Below are 19,293 nucleotides of genomic sequence, written 5' to 3' on the forward strand. Positions count from 1 at the left end.
AGTGAGGAGGGTTGGGGAGTCGCAGAGGAAAGTGAGGAGGGTTGGGGAGTCACGGAAGAAAGTGAAGAGGGTTGGGGAGTCGCTGAAGAAAGTGAAGAGGGTTGGGGAGTCACTGAAGAAAGTGAAAAGGGTTGGGGAGTCGGTGAAGTGAAGAGGGTTGGGGAGTCGGGAATAAAAAAGTGAAGAGGGTTGGGGAGTCGCTAAAGAAAGTGAAGAGGGTTGGGGAGTCGGGAATAAAAAAGTGAAGAGGGTTGGGGAGTCACTGAAGAAAGTGAAGAGGGTTGGGGAGTCGGGAATAAAAAAGTGAAGAGGGTTGGGGAGTCACTGAAGAAAGTGAAGAGGGTTGGGTAGTCGGGAATAAAAAAGTGAAGAGGGTTGGGGAGTCGGGAATAAAAAAGTGAAGAGGGTTGGGGAGTCGCTGAAGAAAGTGAAGAGGGTTGGGGAGTCGGGAATAAAAAAGTGAAGAGGGTTGGGGAGTCGCTGAAGAAAGTGAAGAGGGTTGGGGAGTCGCTGAAGGAAGTGAAGAGGGTTGGGGAGTCGCTGAAGGAAGTGAAGAGGGTTGGGGAGTCGGGAATAAAAAAGTGAAGAGGGATGGGGAGTCGCTAAAGAAAGTGAAGTGGGTTGGGGAGTCGGGAATAAAAAAGTGAAGAGGGTTGGGGAGTCACTGAAGAAAGTGAAGAGGGTTGGGTAGTCGGGAATAAAAAAGTGAAGAGGGTTGGGGAGTCACTGAAGAAAGTGAAGAGGGTTGGGGAGTCGGGAATAAAAAAGTGAAGAGGGTTGGGGAGTCACTGAAGAAAGTGAAGAGGGTTGGGGAGTCGGGAATAAAAAAGTGAAGAGGGTTGGGGAGTCACTGAAGAAAGTGAAGAGGGTTGGGTAGTCGGGAATAAAAAAGTGAAGAGGGTTGGGGAGTCGGGAATAAAAAAGTGAAGAGGGTTGGGGAGTCACTGAAGAAAGTGAAGAGGGTTGGGGAGTCGGGAATAAAAAAGTGAAGAGGGTTAGGGAGTCACTGAAGAAAGTGAAGAGGGTTGGGGAGTCGGGAATAAAAAAGTGAAGAGGGTTAGGGAGTCGCAGAAGAAAGTGAAGAGGGTTGGGGAGTCGGGAATAAAAAAAGTGAAGAGGGATGGGGAGTCGCGGAAGAAAGTGAAGAGGGTTGGGAAGTCGCAGAGGAAAGTGAAAGTGAACAGCGAATAGGGGAGGAAGGTGATTGAGAAGGGGAATCGGTAAAATGAGGTGCCGAATCAGATTTCAGAGGTGCCGGATACGGAGTGTTCCGGCATCGTCTATCGACCCAACCCTAAGCAAAGGTACAAACAAGTGTTCATAAAAGTTTTTGCCCTGGTTCCACCTGGTATTAACAAGCATTCTTTAGTGATACAATCACAAGAGTTCAGCTGAGACAAATCACCATTTCCACATGGTATTAGCCTGCATACTTGGTTGATGTTTGTAGACTGCAGCTCTGCATCTTTATGTTTGGCAAAAGAACTGGTTACCCAAACTGAGCCTGGTTTGTCTGGTTTTTCCTCCACTTCCTCTGGCTTGCTTGGTTGGATTTGAATTATTAAATTGATGCTTTATTCTTTTTTCTGCTCCTCAGCTAGCTTTGCCACAATCAACACTGAATAAAGCCCTATATAAACAAAAGTGACCTGACTTGATAACGTGATCAGAATTCCCCGAGATCATTTCCTCTTATTTCACCTCCCTTCCGCGGTTCACTGTTGTCAATATTTCATGAGTGAGCGGGAAATTAAGTCATTGGAAGAATGTGGATGTCAACCATGAGTTAAATCACAATCTGTGTTGGTATCAAGCCAAATAATTAATGTCTTTTTTCTCGCAGTACATCCCATAATAATAAAGTTTTCAGTCAGTTTGTCTTTTGTAGCCACTCAAATTCAATCACTGAGTAAAGCATTTACACCACAAAACGATATCCAAACTACCTCTTAATGTTGTTGAAAGTAAACATGATGTTTTACACCCACATTTAGTGTCATTCCAGATATTTAATACAAAGAGAATGGCACTACTGCATAAAACATGATAAAAGCCAACATGGTGGCTAGTTGTGGCACTAATGTCTCACAAGAACAAGTTCTCGGTTTAAACCCCTGTAGCAATGAGAGCCTCTATGTGAAGTTAGCATGTTTTCACTATGTTGGTGTTGGTTTTCTTGGTGCTCAGGTCTCGCCCACGATCCAAAAACATAATAGCCCTGTGATGTCTGCATGCATCTAGGGTGGTCCTTGCCGGCGGCCCAGCATCCCTGCAACCCTACAGAGGTCAAATGGATGGAATGTTATAAATGCCTACTAACCGGATGGATAACTTGTGGCTCGCTCCTTGTGGAGACCAAAAATCTCCCAAAGCTAAAGCTTAACCAATTTGCTACAACTTACCCAGGTGCTGTTTTTGAGATGCTTCTATTTTGTCTGCTTTCTTTCCACAACTAATTAAGTCGTTTTTCTTAGGTTGTTTCTAATTTGATTTGATCCCAATAAAGTGCGTATCTCTTTGGTTTTACTTTCCACACATACCAACCAAAGCACTTGCAAAGGTAGAGCAGCATGCCAGACCTCTGTAGGCTGACCCAAAGGCTGAAGTACTGACAAACGCATTCTGTGGATGTGTGCTGTCATTGTTCGAGGCACTGGGCTCACTTTAATGTACTGCGGACCGGTTCTGGCCAGCTGAAAAAGGCAGAGTCCAGCATTTCCAAGGCCCATGTGGGATTGCTTGGCGGGTGAACACAGAGGTAGTGGGCGGATCATTGATCACTGAACTCCATAAAGCCATCAGAGCAACAATGCTCTGGATAAAAGAGACAACACCATTCCTCACAGGGGCTTCTTGGCTTAAGCTCTGCTACAATTGAGGATTGTTTCAGGATTTAGCCTTAAAAAAAGCATACCTGAAATGGTAAACATTCCCAGAATCAAGACTGATATTAAATCACAATCTTTCTAGGCTCGAGCTGAGCATCGGTTTCATTCCTTACATGAATCAGCTTGCACCTGTAAATGCACAAGGGATGAAATAAAGTGGATGGTTGTATATCCAGTGAATGATAGAGGACCAGAGTTGGAACAAATGACACTAACATGCTCAAGTTTCCAAACAGTTCACAAATCATCTTCTAGTTTGTAATGAAACTGCTTAATATTCAAGACAGTTCCTTTTACAGACACATTCGCTTTATAAAATGTAAACAGCCAGCCAAGTAAGCGCTGAAGCAAACTGACCTGATTCTGGGATTTTTAATGAAATGTCTCTGCCATCCCCATCCAGTTCCGTTCACTCATCAAAACAACCTCCTTCATTATCCAAATGAGCAGTGCAGCCCCCCAAAATTGAACTCAAGCAAGGTAAGAAGTGGCAGTCAAGTGTTCAGACAGATATTAGCTACAGCAGACCAAGAAACAGGAAGAGTCATTTCACATACTGCTCAAGTCCATGTGCAGACGCTCCTCTCCATCCCACACTCTTTTCTCTCTCTCTCCTCTCTCTGAAATCAAGCCTTCAAAACAAGCAAGCCCCATCTAGTGGATACTTTTTGCCCTTTACTGCACATTCACTACTTTTACAGTCAATTTTACAGTCAATCAAATACTTCAGCAACAATTTAGTCTCAAACAGTCAGAAACCATGCTAAAAATCAACTCACCAATGAGAGTTTTCACATTTAGGTGCATTTAATGAACTTTTTATTAACTGATGAATGTCTTTACTATTGAATGGTATCTGCTTGTTAAGTGATGACGTGTTGGTGACGTATGTAATACTGTTTCTGGGTCCAAGCTGCCACTCATTTCAGTTGAGAAATTGTTTGTTTATGACCACTTTTAATTCATATCACACATTAAAGTTAATTTTATATAAAGTAGTGTACACAACAATATCTGAATTGTTAAATGCACCAAAATTGTAAAAATTTATAAAAAAAATGTATCACTTTCTGGCCATCGGATATTAGGCATGGACATATATATTGTGATCGTGATTTTCAAAAGTATTTAATCACTTTGTAAACGTTTGTAAACGTGCCTAGGCTGGCTGGCTGGTTTTAGCTGGTCGACCAGGCTGGTAGTATTAGAGGGGTTTTGACCACTTCCACGTCAGGCTGGGAGATGACCAGTTAAAACCAGCTTGACCAGCCTAGCCAAGCTGGGAGTCCAGCCAAAACCAGCTATATCCAGCTTAAACCAGGCTGGTCAAGCTGGTTTTAGCTGGATTTAGATGGTCATTTTCCAGCCTGACCAGCTAAGACCAGGCTGGAAATGGCTGGAAACCAGCCTGGAAATGGCCAAAACCCCTCTAAAACCAGGCTGGTCAACCAGCTAAAACCAGCCAACCAGCCTAGACTGGTTTAAGCTGGATTTTTCAGCAGGGTTGAATAGAGCTCTTGGACCCGGAAGCGGCTTCGCGTGACGTCACACTTAACAAGTGGATAGGCGGAGGTATGCATAAAAAATTTAGGCGATTTTAAAACTTGACTTTTCCAAACCATGGTATACCTTGAAAACGGTTTTCGTGCCTAGTTGGGACAACATAAAGGAATTGTTTGGAACCGTGCATTTTTTACAGTATAAATACTGCTTCATCTGAGAGTCCTGGAGGTTACTAGAACTGACTTTATTGACAAAAAGAACCAGACAACTGTCTTCAATTAATTGCGCAGCCCTAAGTGATTGCGCACATTACTACTTCAGATTCATTAGAAACCTTCACAAAATGGTGGTGCTTGTTGAGCTAAAAGTAGCATGTAGCATGGAATTTAAAAAAGGTCAAGGATTTGAAGTATTCACAGATGTATTATGTACTTATCCACATTTTGGGGCACTCAGTATGTAGCTCATCAATGTCGATAAACTAATAACAGCATGACCTGTATAAGAGCTCATCTGAGATCATGACCTGAATATATTTTCCTGGAATCGGCCAGCTCAGAGTGTCCAGAGAGAGTCTTAAGTCAGATCTCTGAGGAAATGACACACTTCTGTGTCACAAACACACTCTTTCACCATCACGCCACACGCAAGAGTGAGTGAAAGCTAGGAAACCAATGTAGTACGCCTGAACCAAAAATAACACCAACAACAATAACCGATTGTTTCTGTACGAGGAATGCAGAGTGATTTATTTTTAGCATTAGCCTAGCTAAACACACTCACGGGGCACCGGAGGACTCTGCTGCAAGATCTGATCTGAGATCTGCGAAGCAGACAGGCCACTGTGCTGAGCAAACATCCTGAAGCTCTGCAGAGTAAACATCCTGCCGTTTATGTGAGCAAATGAAAGCGCATACAGGAGAAATCTGATGAGCAAACACCACACATGACTACAGCCTCTGACTGACGCGGTGGCTAATGCGTAATGTTAGCATTATCTCATTTTTATTCATGAAGAAACCCTTGTTTCTTTTTTTAACCCACAAAGAGTCACCTATAGACGAAAAATATCTAATCTTGGACAGTCTGAGCTTTTCATGTTCACAAACACAAAGAAGAGCAGAATGTCTAAGAGTGTGAAAGGTGTCTTTGTCCCAATCCATCAATGAGGTCATCATCGCCACAGGTGTTCAGTAGAGTACAGGCCCTGTTAGTCAAGGACCCACAGTACTTAAAGAAACAGTTCACCAAAAAAGGTGGTCAGAGTACTGTACAACTGACCAGTAATCTGGCTGTTTATGTGTAGCAGACACAAAAATATCAGAGTAGACATTTAAACATGCTCACTTTGAAACTGCTTTGTGAGATGTTCATATCGGCTTTTCCAATTTCAAAAGTGTTCAAATTAAGGGTGCCACGATTTTGATATTAAATCGAAATCGATTGAAATTCATGCTCAATTTTGATTATCGAATCAAAAAATTGGAATCGTCGATGCTGCCACGCCCCCATGACATGTCAGCTTGGCTTGCCAAGCAGGAAAAAAACACGCTTGTTGAACTGCAGATGCAGGAGACCCGTTGACAGAACTTAAACCCTCTCCTCTTTCAATGAAGTCGCCAGTGTGAAAGTATTTTGGATATTCAGTGAGTTATGTTGACAACGTTCATGTTGTCGACAAAAAAAAACAGCTTGCAAGCTCTGCTTTGTACGCGATCCTTCACCCTGTCCCCGTCGCAAATCCACTCGCGAAAGAGACACACTTCAGGCTGATTTATACTTCTGCGTCAAACACACGCGTATGTTACGGCGTTGTCGCATAGCCCTTCACCGTGGCCGTCGGCGTCACTGACGTGCACCTCTCAAAAAAATTTAACTACACGTCGCGACAATGCATAGCGCAAGCTCTGTGATTGGTCGGCTTGGTAGTGCTGACGAGTCTGGGCGGGACCGAGAGCCGCGCGAATGTATTTAACATTCCGAATTTTAGTAGTTAACATTCCCTATTTCAGTATTTAACGTATAGCATTCCCGTAGTTAACGTTCCAGATTTCAGTACTTAACCTTCCGCATTTCAGTAGTTAAAGTTCCGCATTTCAGTAGTTAAAGTTCCACATTTCAGTAGTTAATGTTCCACAATCCAGGATTTAACGTTCAGCATTCCAGTAGTTAACGTTCCGCATTCCAGTAGTTAACGTTCCGCATTTCAGTATTTAACCTTCCGCATTTCAGCAGTTAAAGTTCCGCATTTCAGTAGTTAACGTTCCACATTTCAGTACTTAATGTTCCACAATCCAGTATTTAACGTTCAGCATTCCAGTAGTTAACGTTCCGCATTTCAGTAGTTAACGTTCCGCATTTCAGAATTTAACCTTCCGCATTTCAGTAGTTAACGTTCCGCATTCCAGTAGTTAATGTTCTACATTTTAGCAGTTAACGTTCCGCATTTCAGTAGTTAACATTCCGCATTTCAGAATTTAATGTTCAGCATTCCAATAGTTAATGTTTCATATTTCAGTAGTTAACGTTCCGCATTTCAGTAGTTAACGTTCCGCATTTCAGTAGTTAACGTTCTGCATTTCAGTATTTAACGTTCCGCATTTCAGTAGTTAACGTTCCGCATTTCAGTAGTTAACGTTCTGCATTCCAGTATTTAACGTTCAGCATTCCAGTAGTTAACGTTCCGCATTCCAGTAGTTAACGTTCCGCATTTCAGTATTTAACCTTCCGCATTTCAGCAGTTAAAGTTCCGCATTTCAGTACTTAATGTTCCACAATCCAGTATTTAACGTTCAGCATTCCAGTAGTTAACGTTTCGCATTTCAGTAGTTAACCTTCCGCATTTCAGAATTTAACCTTTCAGCATTTCAGTAGTTAACGTTCCGCATTCCAGTAGTTAACGTTCCGCATTTCAGTATTTAACCTTCCGCATTTCAGCAGTTAAAGTTCCGCATTTCAGTAGTTAACGTTCCACATTTCAGTACTTAATGTTCCACAATCCAGTATTTAACGTTCAGCATTCCAGTAGTTAACGTTCCGCATTTCAGTAGTTAACGTTCCGCATTTTAGAATTTAACCTTCCGCATTTCAGTAGTTAACGTTCCGCATTCCAGTAGTTAATGTTCTACATTTTAGCAGTTAACGTTCCGCATTTCAGTAGTTAACATTCCGCATTTCAGAATTTAACGTTCAGCATTCCAATAGTTAATGTTCCATATTTCAGTAGTTAACGTTCCGCATTTCAGTAGTTAACGTTCCGCATTTCAGTAGTTAACGTTCCGCATTTTTAGTAGTTAACGTTCCGCATTCCAGTATTTAACGCTCAGCATTCCAGTAGTTAATGTTCCGCATTTCAGTAATTAACGTTCCACATTTCAGAATTTAACCTTCCGCATTTCAGTAGTTAACCTTCCACATTTAGGTAGTTAACGTTCCGCATTTCAGTAGTTAACGTTCCGCATTTCAGAATTTAACGTTCCGCATTTCAGTAGCTAACGTTCCGTATGTCAGTACTTAATGTTCCGCATTTTAGTATTTAACGTTCAGCATATTGAACGTGTTGCATTTTGAAACTGCACATTTAAGTGTACACAACAGAAGAAAAACTAATTTCAACTCACAACAATTCACGTTTTTGCCATTTTAACACACATGATTAACAAGTTAGATTTAACAGGTTTTGTAAAAGCGCTCTAAAAACTGAAAAAACTTCAGACTTCAGTGTTTACACTACAGTGCTAAACTGTGACAAATAAACTTGTGCGTCCTGTATCTATCTGCAACGATGGTGTGAACATATACACACAAATTCATTACCACACATATGCGCTTCACCTGGTAAACACAGCGCCTTGAGGACACATGACAGGAAGTCACATGATAATCAACAGCACACAAACAGGAAACTGAGCCAAGTTGAGGAAAAAAAAAAAGTCAATATTGTCCCAGATAACAGAGAACTCACACACTACTGTTATTAAACTGCACTGCATTTCCCATAATCCTCAGCTGCACTGGGATATTACTGTTGGACTTGGAGACAAATGCTTGTTCCTGGCAGAGTTCATCATGAGGTGACATTTCCTGTTAAGTGTCTTTCTCATGCGGTGGATTAAACGGTCCACACCCGCACTATGTGCAAGAGCTCTTACTAGATCTACTCTACAACACCCAAACCGCTAACGACAACATGGAACTAAACCATCACTTATATACATTCACATAAATGGGTCAAAGATTGGAGGTCCACCTTAAAATAAGTTTGCATGAGTGATTTTAGATTCGATTTTTAGAAATAAAATGTCAAAATAAAATTTAAATAATGCTCCATTACATTAGTTTTGATCTATTAATACCTACACAAATATATACCGGAAAAAAAATACAATAAAAATCATACATTAGTTTAAATCCATGTTTCTCAACCGCATTTCTGGAGGACCACCAGCTCTGCACATTTTCCATGTGTCCTTAACCAAACACACCTGAATCAGATCATCAGCTCATTAGCACAGACTGAAAGGCCTGCAATGGGTGGAAAAGACAAAAGACACATCCAAAACATGCAGTATTGGTGGTTCTTCAGGAACGTGGTTGAGAAACAATAAATTTAATTAAATTGTATAAATTACCTGCTGACTAAAGGAGTTGAAATGACAATTAATGAGTATTTTGAATTCTTGTTCTTTGCCTAAACAAATTATTGGACATAAATCATTTACGCAGGTGTACAATAAAACCAGGGGTATGGTACGTAAAACGTTTAGCATTAGCATTTAATGTTCAGCATTTCAAAGTTCAGCGTTCAGTATTTAACGTTCAGCATTTCAGAGTTCATCGTATAGCATTTCAGAGTTCAGTATTTCAGTATTTAACTTTCAACATTAGCATTTAATGTTCAGCATTTTAGAGTTCAGTTCAGTATTTCATTATTTAACATTCAGCATTAGCATTTAACGTTCAGCGTTCAGTATTTAACATTCAACATTTTAGCATCAGCATTTAACGTTTAACATTCAGAGTTAAAAAATTTCATTCAGTATTTCAGTATTAAACGTTCAGCATCAGAGTTCAGTGTTCAGTATTTAACATTCAACATTTCAGCATCAACATTTAACGTTTAGTGTTCAGAGTTCAGTGTTAAAAATTTTTGCATTCAGTATTTCAGTATTTAACATTCAGCATTTCAGTATTTAACATTCACCATTAGCAATTAACATCTAGCATTTAGAGTTCAGCATTCAGTATTTCAGTATTCAACATTCAGCTTTCAGTATTTAACATTCAACATTTTAGCCTCAGCATTGAACGTTTAACATTTAGAGTTCAGCATTTCAGTATTTAACATTCAGCATTAACGTTCAGCGTTCAGTATCTAACATTGAACATTTCAACATTTTACATTCAATGTTAAAAATTTCAGCATTCAGTTTTTAACATTCAGCATTTTAGTATCTAATGTTCCGCATTTCAGTGTTAAACGTTCAGCATTTCAGAGTTCCGCATTTCAGTATTACATGTTCAGCATTTCAGAGTTCAGCGTTCAGCATTTCAGTTTAACATTCAGCATTTCAGTATTTAATATTTAGCATTTCTGTGTTTCATGATTCGCAATTCAGCATTAGCATTTAACATTTAGCATTTGAGAGTTCAGTGTTCAGCATTTCAATATTTAACATTCAGCATTAGCATTTAACATTCAGCACTCAGTATTTAACATTCAACATTTCAGCATCAGCATTTAACGTTTAGTCTTTAACGTAAAAAAATCTGTATTCAGTATTTCAGTATTTAACATTTAAAATTTCAGTATTTATTGTTCCACATTTCAGTATTTAATGTTTAGCATTAGCATTTACATTTCGCATTTCAGTTTTTCACATTTTAAGAGTTTAGCATTCAGTATTTCAGCAATTATCATTTAGCATTAGCATCTAACATTTCGCATTTCAGTTTTTCACATTTAGCATTTCAGTATTTAATGTTCAGCATTTCAGAGTTCAGCATTTCAGTATTTAACGTTCAGCATTACCATTTAACATTCAGCATTTCAGTATTTAACATTCAACATTTCAGCATCAGCATTTATTGTTTAACATTTCAGAGTTTAGCATTAAAAATTTCAGCATTCAATATTTCAGTATTTACCGTTCCACTTTTCAGTATTTAACGTTCAGCATTTCAGAGTTAAGCATTCAGTATTTAATGTTCAGCATTTCAGCATTAGCATTTAACAATTAGCATTTCAGAGTTCAGCGTTCAAAATTTCAGCATTCAGTATTTCAATATTTAATGTTTTAGAGTTCAGCATTCAGTATTTAACGTTCAGCATTTCAGAGTTAAGCGTTCAGTATTTAATGTTCAGGATTAGCATTTACCAATTAGTATTTCAGAGGTCAGCATTCAAAATTTTAGCATTCAGTATTTTAATATTTAACGTTCAACATTTTAGAGTTCAGCATTCAGTATTTAACGTTCAGCATTTCAGAGTTAAGCGGTTAGTATTTCACGTTCAGCATTTCAGCATTAGCATTTACCAATTAGCATTTCAGAGTTCAGCATTCAGTATTTAATGTTCAGCATTTCAGAGTTAAGAGTTCAGTATTTAATGTTCAGCATTAGCATTTACCAATTAGCATTTCAGAGGTCAGCGTTCAAAATTTTAGCATTCAGTATTTTAATATTTAACGTTCAACATTTTAGAGTTCAGCATTCAGTATTTAACGTTCAGCATTTCAGAGTTAAGCGGTTAGTATTTCACGTTCAGCATTTCAGCATTAGCATTTACCAATTAGCATTTCAGAGTTCAGCATTCAGTATTTAACGTTCAGCATTTCAGAGTTAAGAGTTCAGTATTTAATGTTCAGCATTAGCATTTACCAATTAGCATTTCAGAGGTCAGCGTTCAAAATTTTAGCATTCAGTATTTTAATATTTAACGTTCAGCATTTTAGAGTTCAGCATTCAGTATTTAATGTTCAGCATTTCAGAGTTCAGCTTCCAGTATTTAACATTCAGCATTTCACGTTCAGCACTTCACTGTTCAGCATGGCAGTGTAAGGCTGCTCAGCATTTCACCGGTCAGCATGGCAGTGTTCAGCATTCAGCGTTCCCACAGTAAGCACCCATCCCCCACAGTGAAGTCAGACAGCTGAGACACATTCCTCACCATCAGCCAACAAGTGCCACAAACACACACATTATAATGCCACAGCTAAACATTCAGAAAACACAATGCTCAATGTGTTGAGTGGTGTGCACGATATAGTCTGAATGTGTGGTTTCTTGCTGAGAATGCGAGACTGAGTTTGGACAAGCTGCAGCCTGTAGAAATCGCACTAGCAGGAATTGAACAGACTCACTTCACAGGTATATGTGCAAAAGTTAATGAGCGATAAAAGTGAGAACAAACCAGTTTTCAGGGTTTTTTTCGAACTTTGTCATAGCAATAATCACATACAAGAGGATGAGTGGCGTGGAAAACATTTTAAGATGGAAAAACAAACAACCAACCAACCAAATAACAAAACAGCTTGAGCACATGCATTATTAAGAGGATCACAGAACAATAAAACATTCATCCATCAGCAAAATCAACGAGGCCTTTCAACACAATGATTAATTCATAACTGCCTAAACAACAAAGACGGTTCACATGAAGAGGTACTGTTGACATTAGAGAGGCAGCAGTCTGACAGCATCATCACACTTGTTCTATACAATATACAGCTCTGGAAAACATTTAAAACATGTGTTTTGAGTGAAATGTTGTGTTAAAACTAGAGGTGTGAACCTATACTGGTCTTACGGTTCGGTTCGGTTATGATTATCATGCCTTCGATTCGGTTCAATTCGATATCTCGGTGCATTGACGATGCCTTCCATATACAGTGTTATATTTTGGGGGGAGGCTATAACAAGCTGTCTGTATAAACACAGAGACACACAGCACCACACTATCTCTCATTCAAACACATACACAAACATAGTCGGCACCAAAGAAACAAACAAACATACACACACACACACACGCCCGTGCGCACGCACACACTTAAGCCCTCACAACAGGGAGAGCTTGCGCTGAGCGGAGCAGAAAAACGGAAAAAAAAAAAACGAAAAAAAAATAAGCACTTTTCCGACGGTCCCTTCCTGAGAGCTCCTCTCAGCGCGAGCTCTCCCGGCTAAACAAATATTGCGAGGGCTTAAACGGAGAAGTGCTCGTAATGTTGAGTGAAAAAAATTAAAAAGACAGCTGTGAAACATAACCAGCTTTGTCTTTTTGTAGGAAACACACTTTAGATCTTTTTAGGGTAAGAGGTTTTTGAGTTATTGCCGTCTATAACTGAATGTGTGTCAGGAATATCGAAAACAAAACCAACTGAAGCGCGTTCCTTTCTGGCGCCCCACTGGATATACAGCACCCTTAGCATTTGCCTATGGTGCCTATGCCACGGACCGGCCCTGAGTTGGCTGAGTGTTGTAAATACTCGCGCTCACCTCCTTCGCGACAGAGTGCACAGGAGATAAATGACGTCAGTACATAATAACCGGTTATGATTATTACTGAACCGATACCTTATTGTCCGCGTCTGCATCGCGGTGCACCGAAGAAACGATTAATTTTGACACCCCTAATTAAAACTGGTGTTAAATATTAGATGTATTGGAAGAATAGTATTTATAGAAATGACAATAAAAAAAGTCAGGCCTTTAAATTCAGAAATAAACACTTATTTGTGTCTCTGGACCACAAGACTAGATTTATATATTCTTGGAAAGATGAATAAATGAGGTTTCAAGGGATGCAACAACACAGTTAGCTCAAGGTTCAATACACAACTCAGCTTTTTACCACGGTTTTTGGTTCAGTTCTTATGGCTTGACAAGTGTTTTTTTTTTATTCTATAGGCAATAGGAACAGTAAGAGGTAAAGATTAACGATTTATAGCAATACTCATTTTGTTTTACGTAAAAGCCAAGAAAAGTACACTAGTTCCTATAATGCAGGGGTGTCAAACTCAATTCCCGGAGGGCCGAAGCCCTGCACAGTTTAGTTCCAACCCTGCAACACACTTACCTGTAGGTTTCAAACAAGCCTGAAGGACTCAATTAGTTTGATCAGGTGTGTTTAATTAGGGTTGGAACTAAACTGTGCAGAGCTGCGGCCCTTTTGGAACTGAGTTTGACACCTGTGCTATAATGTATAAAAAATTAACACTGAAATCTCACTGCTGCTGGTAGCCCATGTATTAACTGGGGAACACATAAAATCCTACACTTTAAAAATAAACATACATGTGAAGCTAATAAAGATAAATTGGCCATTTCAAATAAACATATTTGTACTGAAGTAAACATAAATAAACCATAATCATTATCTCGGATCTGAAAAAATGCGAGACTGTAGTCTGTAATGCAGATCGAGTGCTTTTATAAGATGACAAAAGCCCACATTTCTAGTCACCGAAAACGGCGGCAAATCTTTAGCAATAAACAGCCGCACTGCCTTTGTTATTTTTATGTCTCTTGGAACCAGTTGGGTATGTTTGCTTGAAAGATTCAGCGAGGGATTGTTGCTATTTGGAGGACTTTATTACCTTCTCTGCCATCCTGCCTAAGACAGTGATATTGCTGGGTGATGGCGCTGCAGATGTGCAGTCATGGTTATACATGTAAAACAATGCTTGCAGTTATTTTTTGTTCACCGTTTTTTTCTTTTATTGGCATTATGCTTACCGGCAGAACCGAAATGTCCTCACACCGCAGATTTGAAAGACGGCGGCGCTTTCTTGTACTGTTGCCTCACTTCGCCGGTGCTTCCTTGTACTGTTGCCTCAGCCTCACTTCACCGCCGCTCGCAATGTTAAAGTGTGGAATGATGGTCAAGCGCCCCCTAACTTAAGAGCATAGTGATTGAATATTTACTCGCGGGGAGGAGTTTCCTCATCTCAGCTCATGGACTTACAGGCACACACAGTCAATTCGGGGAGATTTAAAACATAAATTATTTTAACGTAAAACGGAGAAAACCACAATTCACAAGCGCGTATTGAACCGTGGAGGTCGTACCGTATGGTTCAATATTATATTATATTACTGTTGCCTCAGCCTCACTTCACCACCGCTAGCAATAAACCAGCAGATGTGAGATTTCAGAGTTAATTTTTTTTTTTTATAAAATAAACTAGGAACTTGTGTACTTTTCTTGCCTTTTAAGTAAAACAAAATGAGTATTGCAATAAATCGTTTTTACTTTTTTCTCCTTAACCTTTTACTGTTCCTATTGCCCATAGAATTAAAAAAACACGCGTGTCAAGCCATGAGAACCGAACCGAATGGAAATCGCGTTAAAAGACCGAGGTATGTTTTGAACCATGAGCTCACTGTATTGTTGCATCCCTAGTAGATATATAATATGAGAAACTTACCAAATAAATGGATAATTGGATTTGCATTGTAAATATTAAATAAAAATTAAAAAACATGTTTTTTCATTAAGTTTTCGCGCGCAGAATTCCGCAGATTTTACGCAGATTTCTGCAGATTTTTAGCCCATCATTAATTCTGTTTATTTACTTGAGTAAATGTGTAAATCTGAATTTATTCAGTTTCTATTCAGTAATTTATTACTTTTTATTTAATATATTAAGGTTTTAGTTATGATCCTCTGCTGGATACTCCCAAAATAATTCCACAGAAATCCGCAGATTTTTACCAAAATTCTCAGCAGAAATAGCAAAAAACATCGTCCGCAGATTCCATCTGGCCCTGGATATGACTCTCCTAATATCATTCCGCATAAATCCACAGATTTTTTTTTACAAAATTCTCCACAGAAATAGCAAAACATATTCACAGATTCTGTCTGGCCCTAGCTATAAGGTATGAAAGCATTGAAGTTTTATATTCACACATTCAGACTTTTTCCTTAATAATAATTTCTCAAAATATTTATTGCAAACTCTAAATGGTGAAATAATTTTAGCAGCCAATGACTATTACAGTACAACATTGTTCACAGTCAAATAAACAGTGCTAATGTTGATTTCAAGTCATACTTGCATGTGATTTCAGACCCAATACTAAAAGTACCATGGTAAACAATATAGGTAGCGTTAGGTAGCATGTCACAAGTTGTCACTGAATGAATGTGTGAATATAAAACCAACATTACCTCGCTTATGAAAGCATGGAACAACATATTATGGATTCATAAAATGAATGTTAACCTAAATCTTATTTATTTATTTTTTTGTTAGTATTTTTCGATTACTTTCAGTAGTACTTTAGTGTCTAGTTAACAATAGTTAAATTACGTTTAAACTTTGCATCAATCTTTGCCAGTTAGATTACACAAAACTGTAGAACATTGTATCTGTTTTTTTTTTCTATCTACATTATTTGTTTTCAACAAAAATTAGACTCTATACAATTTAAGAACAGACTTTTCTAGATAAATAACATTGACGTCTAATGGAGTCAACGCGCTGTAGAATGAATCAAATGTCGTTTTTTTCTTTAATATTTCGTTTTTTAATTCATCCCAAACATCACACTCGACAGCACTGAATGTTTATCAGACATGTTGTTGAGTAAGTTTAGTAAAGTATCAGCTGTTGGTCGTCACTCACCGACACCGTCTTCAGATTTCAGCACCATCGCGCTCTTGGGTCGCTCTATTCCGTCAGATAAATCAAAATAAAGGAACGTTACTACAAACTGACTCGATTTACAACTACAGCTTCAACGTCAACTTTCGTGAACAGAATATTTTGCGTAATCCTCGAGACCGGAAGGCTCGCGGTTGAGGAAGGGTGTTCGTCCGTGATCAGGGGAGTGTCTTTAACCGTGACGGGCCAATCCCGAGTCCCGACACCGAGAGGACAACAAGCGCCTCAACCGGATGACTGCACCCGCTTCCGACACGGGCCGCGTCTCAAACCCCAGCTCGCTCACTCGCTCTTTACCGAGGGCTGTTGTTGTGTTGGGTGTATTTAGACCAAAATTTTTTTTGCACTGGCCAATGTTTGTACACATATGATCAACAAACTTTATAAACAAACGAAAACTCGTTTTTAGATACTCTAGTCTAGATTTATTTACACATTTTGTAACCAGTAGTTTTTAAAGTATGAACAACAAACTTAAGGACTTTTTTGTGATTTACCAATTTTTCTAGATTAAACTTATTCAAATATGAGCCACAAACTTTCTAAACAAATAAGACGCATAGCTAAATATTGGACAATTATAAAATTAAAGTTTATTTTTGTATAAGATAACAGAATCTTAAACACCTAATCTTGGCCAGGATGCTCTTGTAAAAGAGATTTGTAATCTCAATGTGTATTTCCTGGTAAAATAATAGTATATTATATAACAATAATAATAATATAATGTTTTTTAATGATAATACCACTTTATTTCACCCGTATTTGATGTTTTCATAAAAGGTATTTGAAATATTAAAAGAGAAATTAAAATGATCACAAAATAACCTCAAATGGACATCATTTTTGAATACTTTTCTTGAACGATTTTCATGAATTTCATGCTTTTTATTTAAATATTTTATTAAATATTTTATAATAAATAAATAATATATTTCATATATTTTTAAATCATTACAAATAATGAAAAATATTAAATTACAAATATTACAATTATTTAATTCAGTTTAAATCAATTCCTGTTTGTTTGTTTGTTTGTTTGTTTGTTTGTTTGTTTGTTTGTTTGTTTTGGGGGGTTGTTTTTTTAACAGGGACATGCACAAAATATACATTAACCTCAAAAAGGAATGCTTTGTGCCAGGTTTTAGCTATTTTCCACCTGCATTCCCTGGACAGGTAAATCTTAAAACAATTAAACAAATAAAAACAATAATACAGTAAAATTGCCATTTAAAACACACAGACTCACTCACATACAGACTAAACACATGCAGACAAATCAAACACAACACTCAGTGTGTACAAATTTGACTTGACCAAAACCACCTCCTGGTCAGGCATGCAAACACCTTGTAATCTGTGCATTTAATCGATTCTGTTGGAAGAGTACTCCATAGACATGTAGCTCTATAAGGAAAAGACGATTGGCCAAAAGAGGCTTTACATCCAAAGACAATACACTCCCCATGGAGCGTGTCGTTCTAAATGTTTTCTCCTGCAGCGAGCTCTCTGCAACTCTCACATGTTCGCCCACTGAAGCTAAGCAGGGCTGCGCTCGGTCTGTACCTGGATGGGAGACCACATGGGAAAGCTAGTTAGTGAGGCCAGCAGGGGGCGCTCAACCTGTGGTCTGTGTGGGTCCTAATGCCCCAGTATAGTGACGGGGACTCTATACTGTTCAGTGAGCGCCGTCTTTCGGATGAGACGTTAAACTGAGGTCCTGACTCTCTGTGATTGTTAAAAGAGCCAAATCTGCCCACTGGCCTCTGTCCATCATGGCCTTCTAACCCTCCCCATATCATAATTCAGCCTGATCTCACGAGAAAACATAAGTATTTTACGTTTTGGCAGTTCAGTGGCTAATTCGTACGAATTCGTACGAGTTCAGTCGTAAGAAAATGTACGATTTTAAAAAGGAGGCGTGGCACCTAACCCCACCCCTAAACCCAACCGTCATTGGGGGATATGCAAATCGTACTAAAATGTACGAATTAGATCGTACGAATTTGTACGAATTAGCCACTAAATGAAAAAGTTACGAATTGCCGTGAGATTGTGTTGCATAATTGGCTTCATCACTCTGTCTCCTCTCCACCAATCAGCTGGTGTCTGCTCTGGTGCAAAACGGCTGCCGTCGCGTCATCCAGGTGGATGCTGCACACTGGTGGTGGATGAGGAGAATCCCCCTAATTGTGTAAAGCGCTTTGAGTGCCCAGAAAAGCGCTATATAAATGTAAGGAATTATTATTATTATTATTAATTACTAATGTAAGACTTAAAAATGTTCTTAAAGAAGGAGCAGCAAGATTATGAATCATTTTAAAAACAAAACAAATACTTGGTGAAGTTTATTCATAAACTAATTTCGAGAGGAGCACGTGATTATGATTGAACACGGCTGGTTCTGCATTAGCATGCTTGATCCACCAATCAGGCCATTCCTAACCACTATAAAGAGTCAGGGTTTTCTCACTACAGTCATCTTCGATTTGAAGAATCCCCCCTTCCACCCCTACCTTTTCACCTTTCCCTCCATAGGGCAGCACGGTGGCTCAGTGACTAGCACTGTCACCTCACAGCAAGAACGTCACCGGTTCTAGTTCCTTAACAGGCCGGTGGTCGTTTCTGTGTGTAGTTTGCATGTTCTTCCCGTGCTTGCGTGGGTTTTCCCCGGGTTCTCCAGTTTCCTCCCACATTCCAAAAACATGTACAACAAGTTAATCGTTAAATCTAAATTTCAATACAGGTAATCTAATAATGCAGCATATCTTTTAATAGCCTTCAATCTTAATCTTTAGCTATTATAAAAAGGGGAGTTGTCGAGATCTACCTGAGCTCGAGGCTCCCCTCTCTACCTCCAAACGGGAGGGAGCCCAGGGCTCAAGAACCTTCGAGCTCAGGGCTCTCTCCCGGGACAGCATGCCAAACTTGCTTATAATCAATCATCAGCTAAGTGTGAACTCTTGAAAAATATTTAATCATAATAAAACTCAAAAGGCTGTGTTTCTTTAAGATATTACAGTCAGTGATGGTTCAGTCAAGGTTTTTTTTAATCATGGATTGTAAGTGGTCTCTTGTATTTAGTTTTTTTGTAATTCAGTTTTTTTATTTCGGAAAATGAAAATAATGAATTTTTTACTGATAGAAAAATACTTTTAACAGATATTACCCCATATATATCCCCCCATCCCATTAGATAATTTACATTAAATTTGACATCCGTAGTATCAGAT

The 19,293-nt window shown here is 38.8% G+C and overlaps 1 protein-coding gene and 2 long non-coding RNA genes across 26 annotated transcripts in view; 2 read left to right on the top strand and 1 right to left on the bottom strand.

Annotated features, from left to right (window-relative positions):
* cyth1a (cytohesin 1a) overlaps nt 1-19,293 on the bottom strand; it is a 102,632-nt gene that overhangs the window by 45,747 nt on the left and 37,592 nt on the right. For 10 of the 24 annotated variants that reach the window (XR_015479510.1, XR_015479508.1, XR_015479518.1 and 7 more), the window contains exon 1: nt 16,022-16,206. The exons of 11 other annotated variants lie outside the window; for them this stretch is intronic. Coding sequence is in view for 1 of the 13 variants with exons in the window: in NM_214682.3 (NP_999847.1) it covers nt 16,022-16,049 (28 nt within the window). In the remaining 12 variants the exon portion in view is untranslated. Of the gene's footprint in view, nt 1-3,245; nt 3,517-16,021; nt 16,207-19,293 lie in introns of those variants that run through there. 3 more of the 24 variants (XR_015479511.1, XR_015479523.1, XM_087242135.1) reach the window with 1 other exon arrangement.
* Nucleotides 4,778-7,855, top strand: LOC147846101 (uncharacterized). Its single transcript, XR_015481407.1, has 3 exons — nt 4,778-6,578; nt 6,646-6,776; nt 7,549-7,855. It is a non-coding gene; the product is annotated as an uncharacterized LOC147846101 (long non-coding RNA).
* Nucleotides 9,153-10,955, top strand: LOC147846102 (uncharacterized). The gene is made up of 3 exons (XR_015481408.1): nt 9,153-9,171; nt 9,244-9,527; nt 10,280-10,955. It is a non-coding gene; the product is annotated as an uncharacterized LOC147846102 (long non-coding RNA).

This window comes from Danio rerio, chromosome 3, assembly GCF_052040795.2.
Source record: "Danio rerio strain M-AB ecotype USA chromosome 3, GRCz13ab, whole genome shotgun sequence".
Lineage (NCBI taxonomy): Eukaryota > Metazoa > Chordata > Actinopteri > Cypriniformes > Danionidae > Danio > Danio rerio.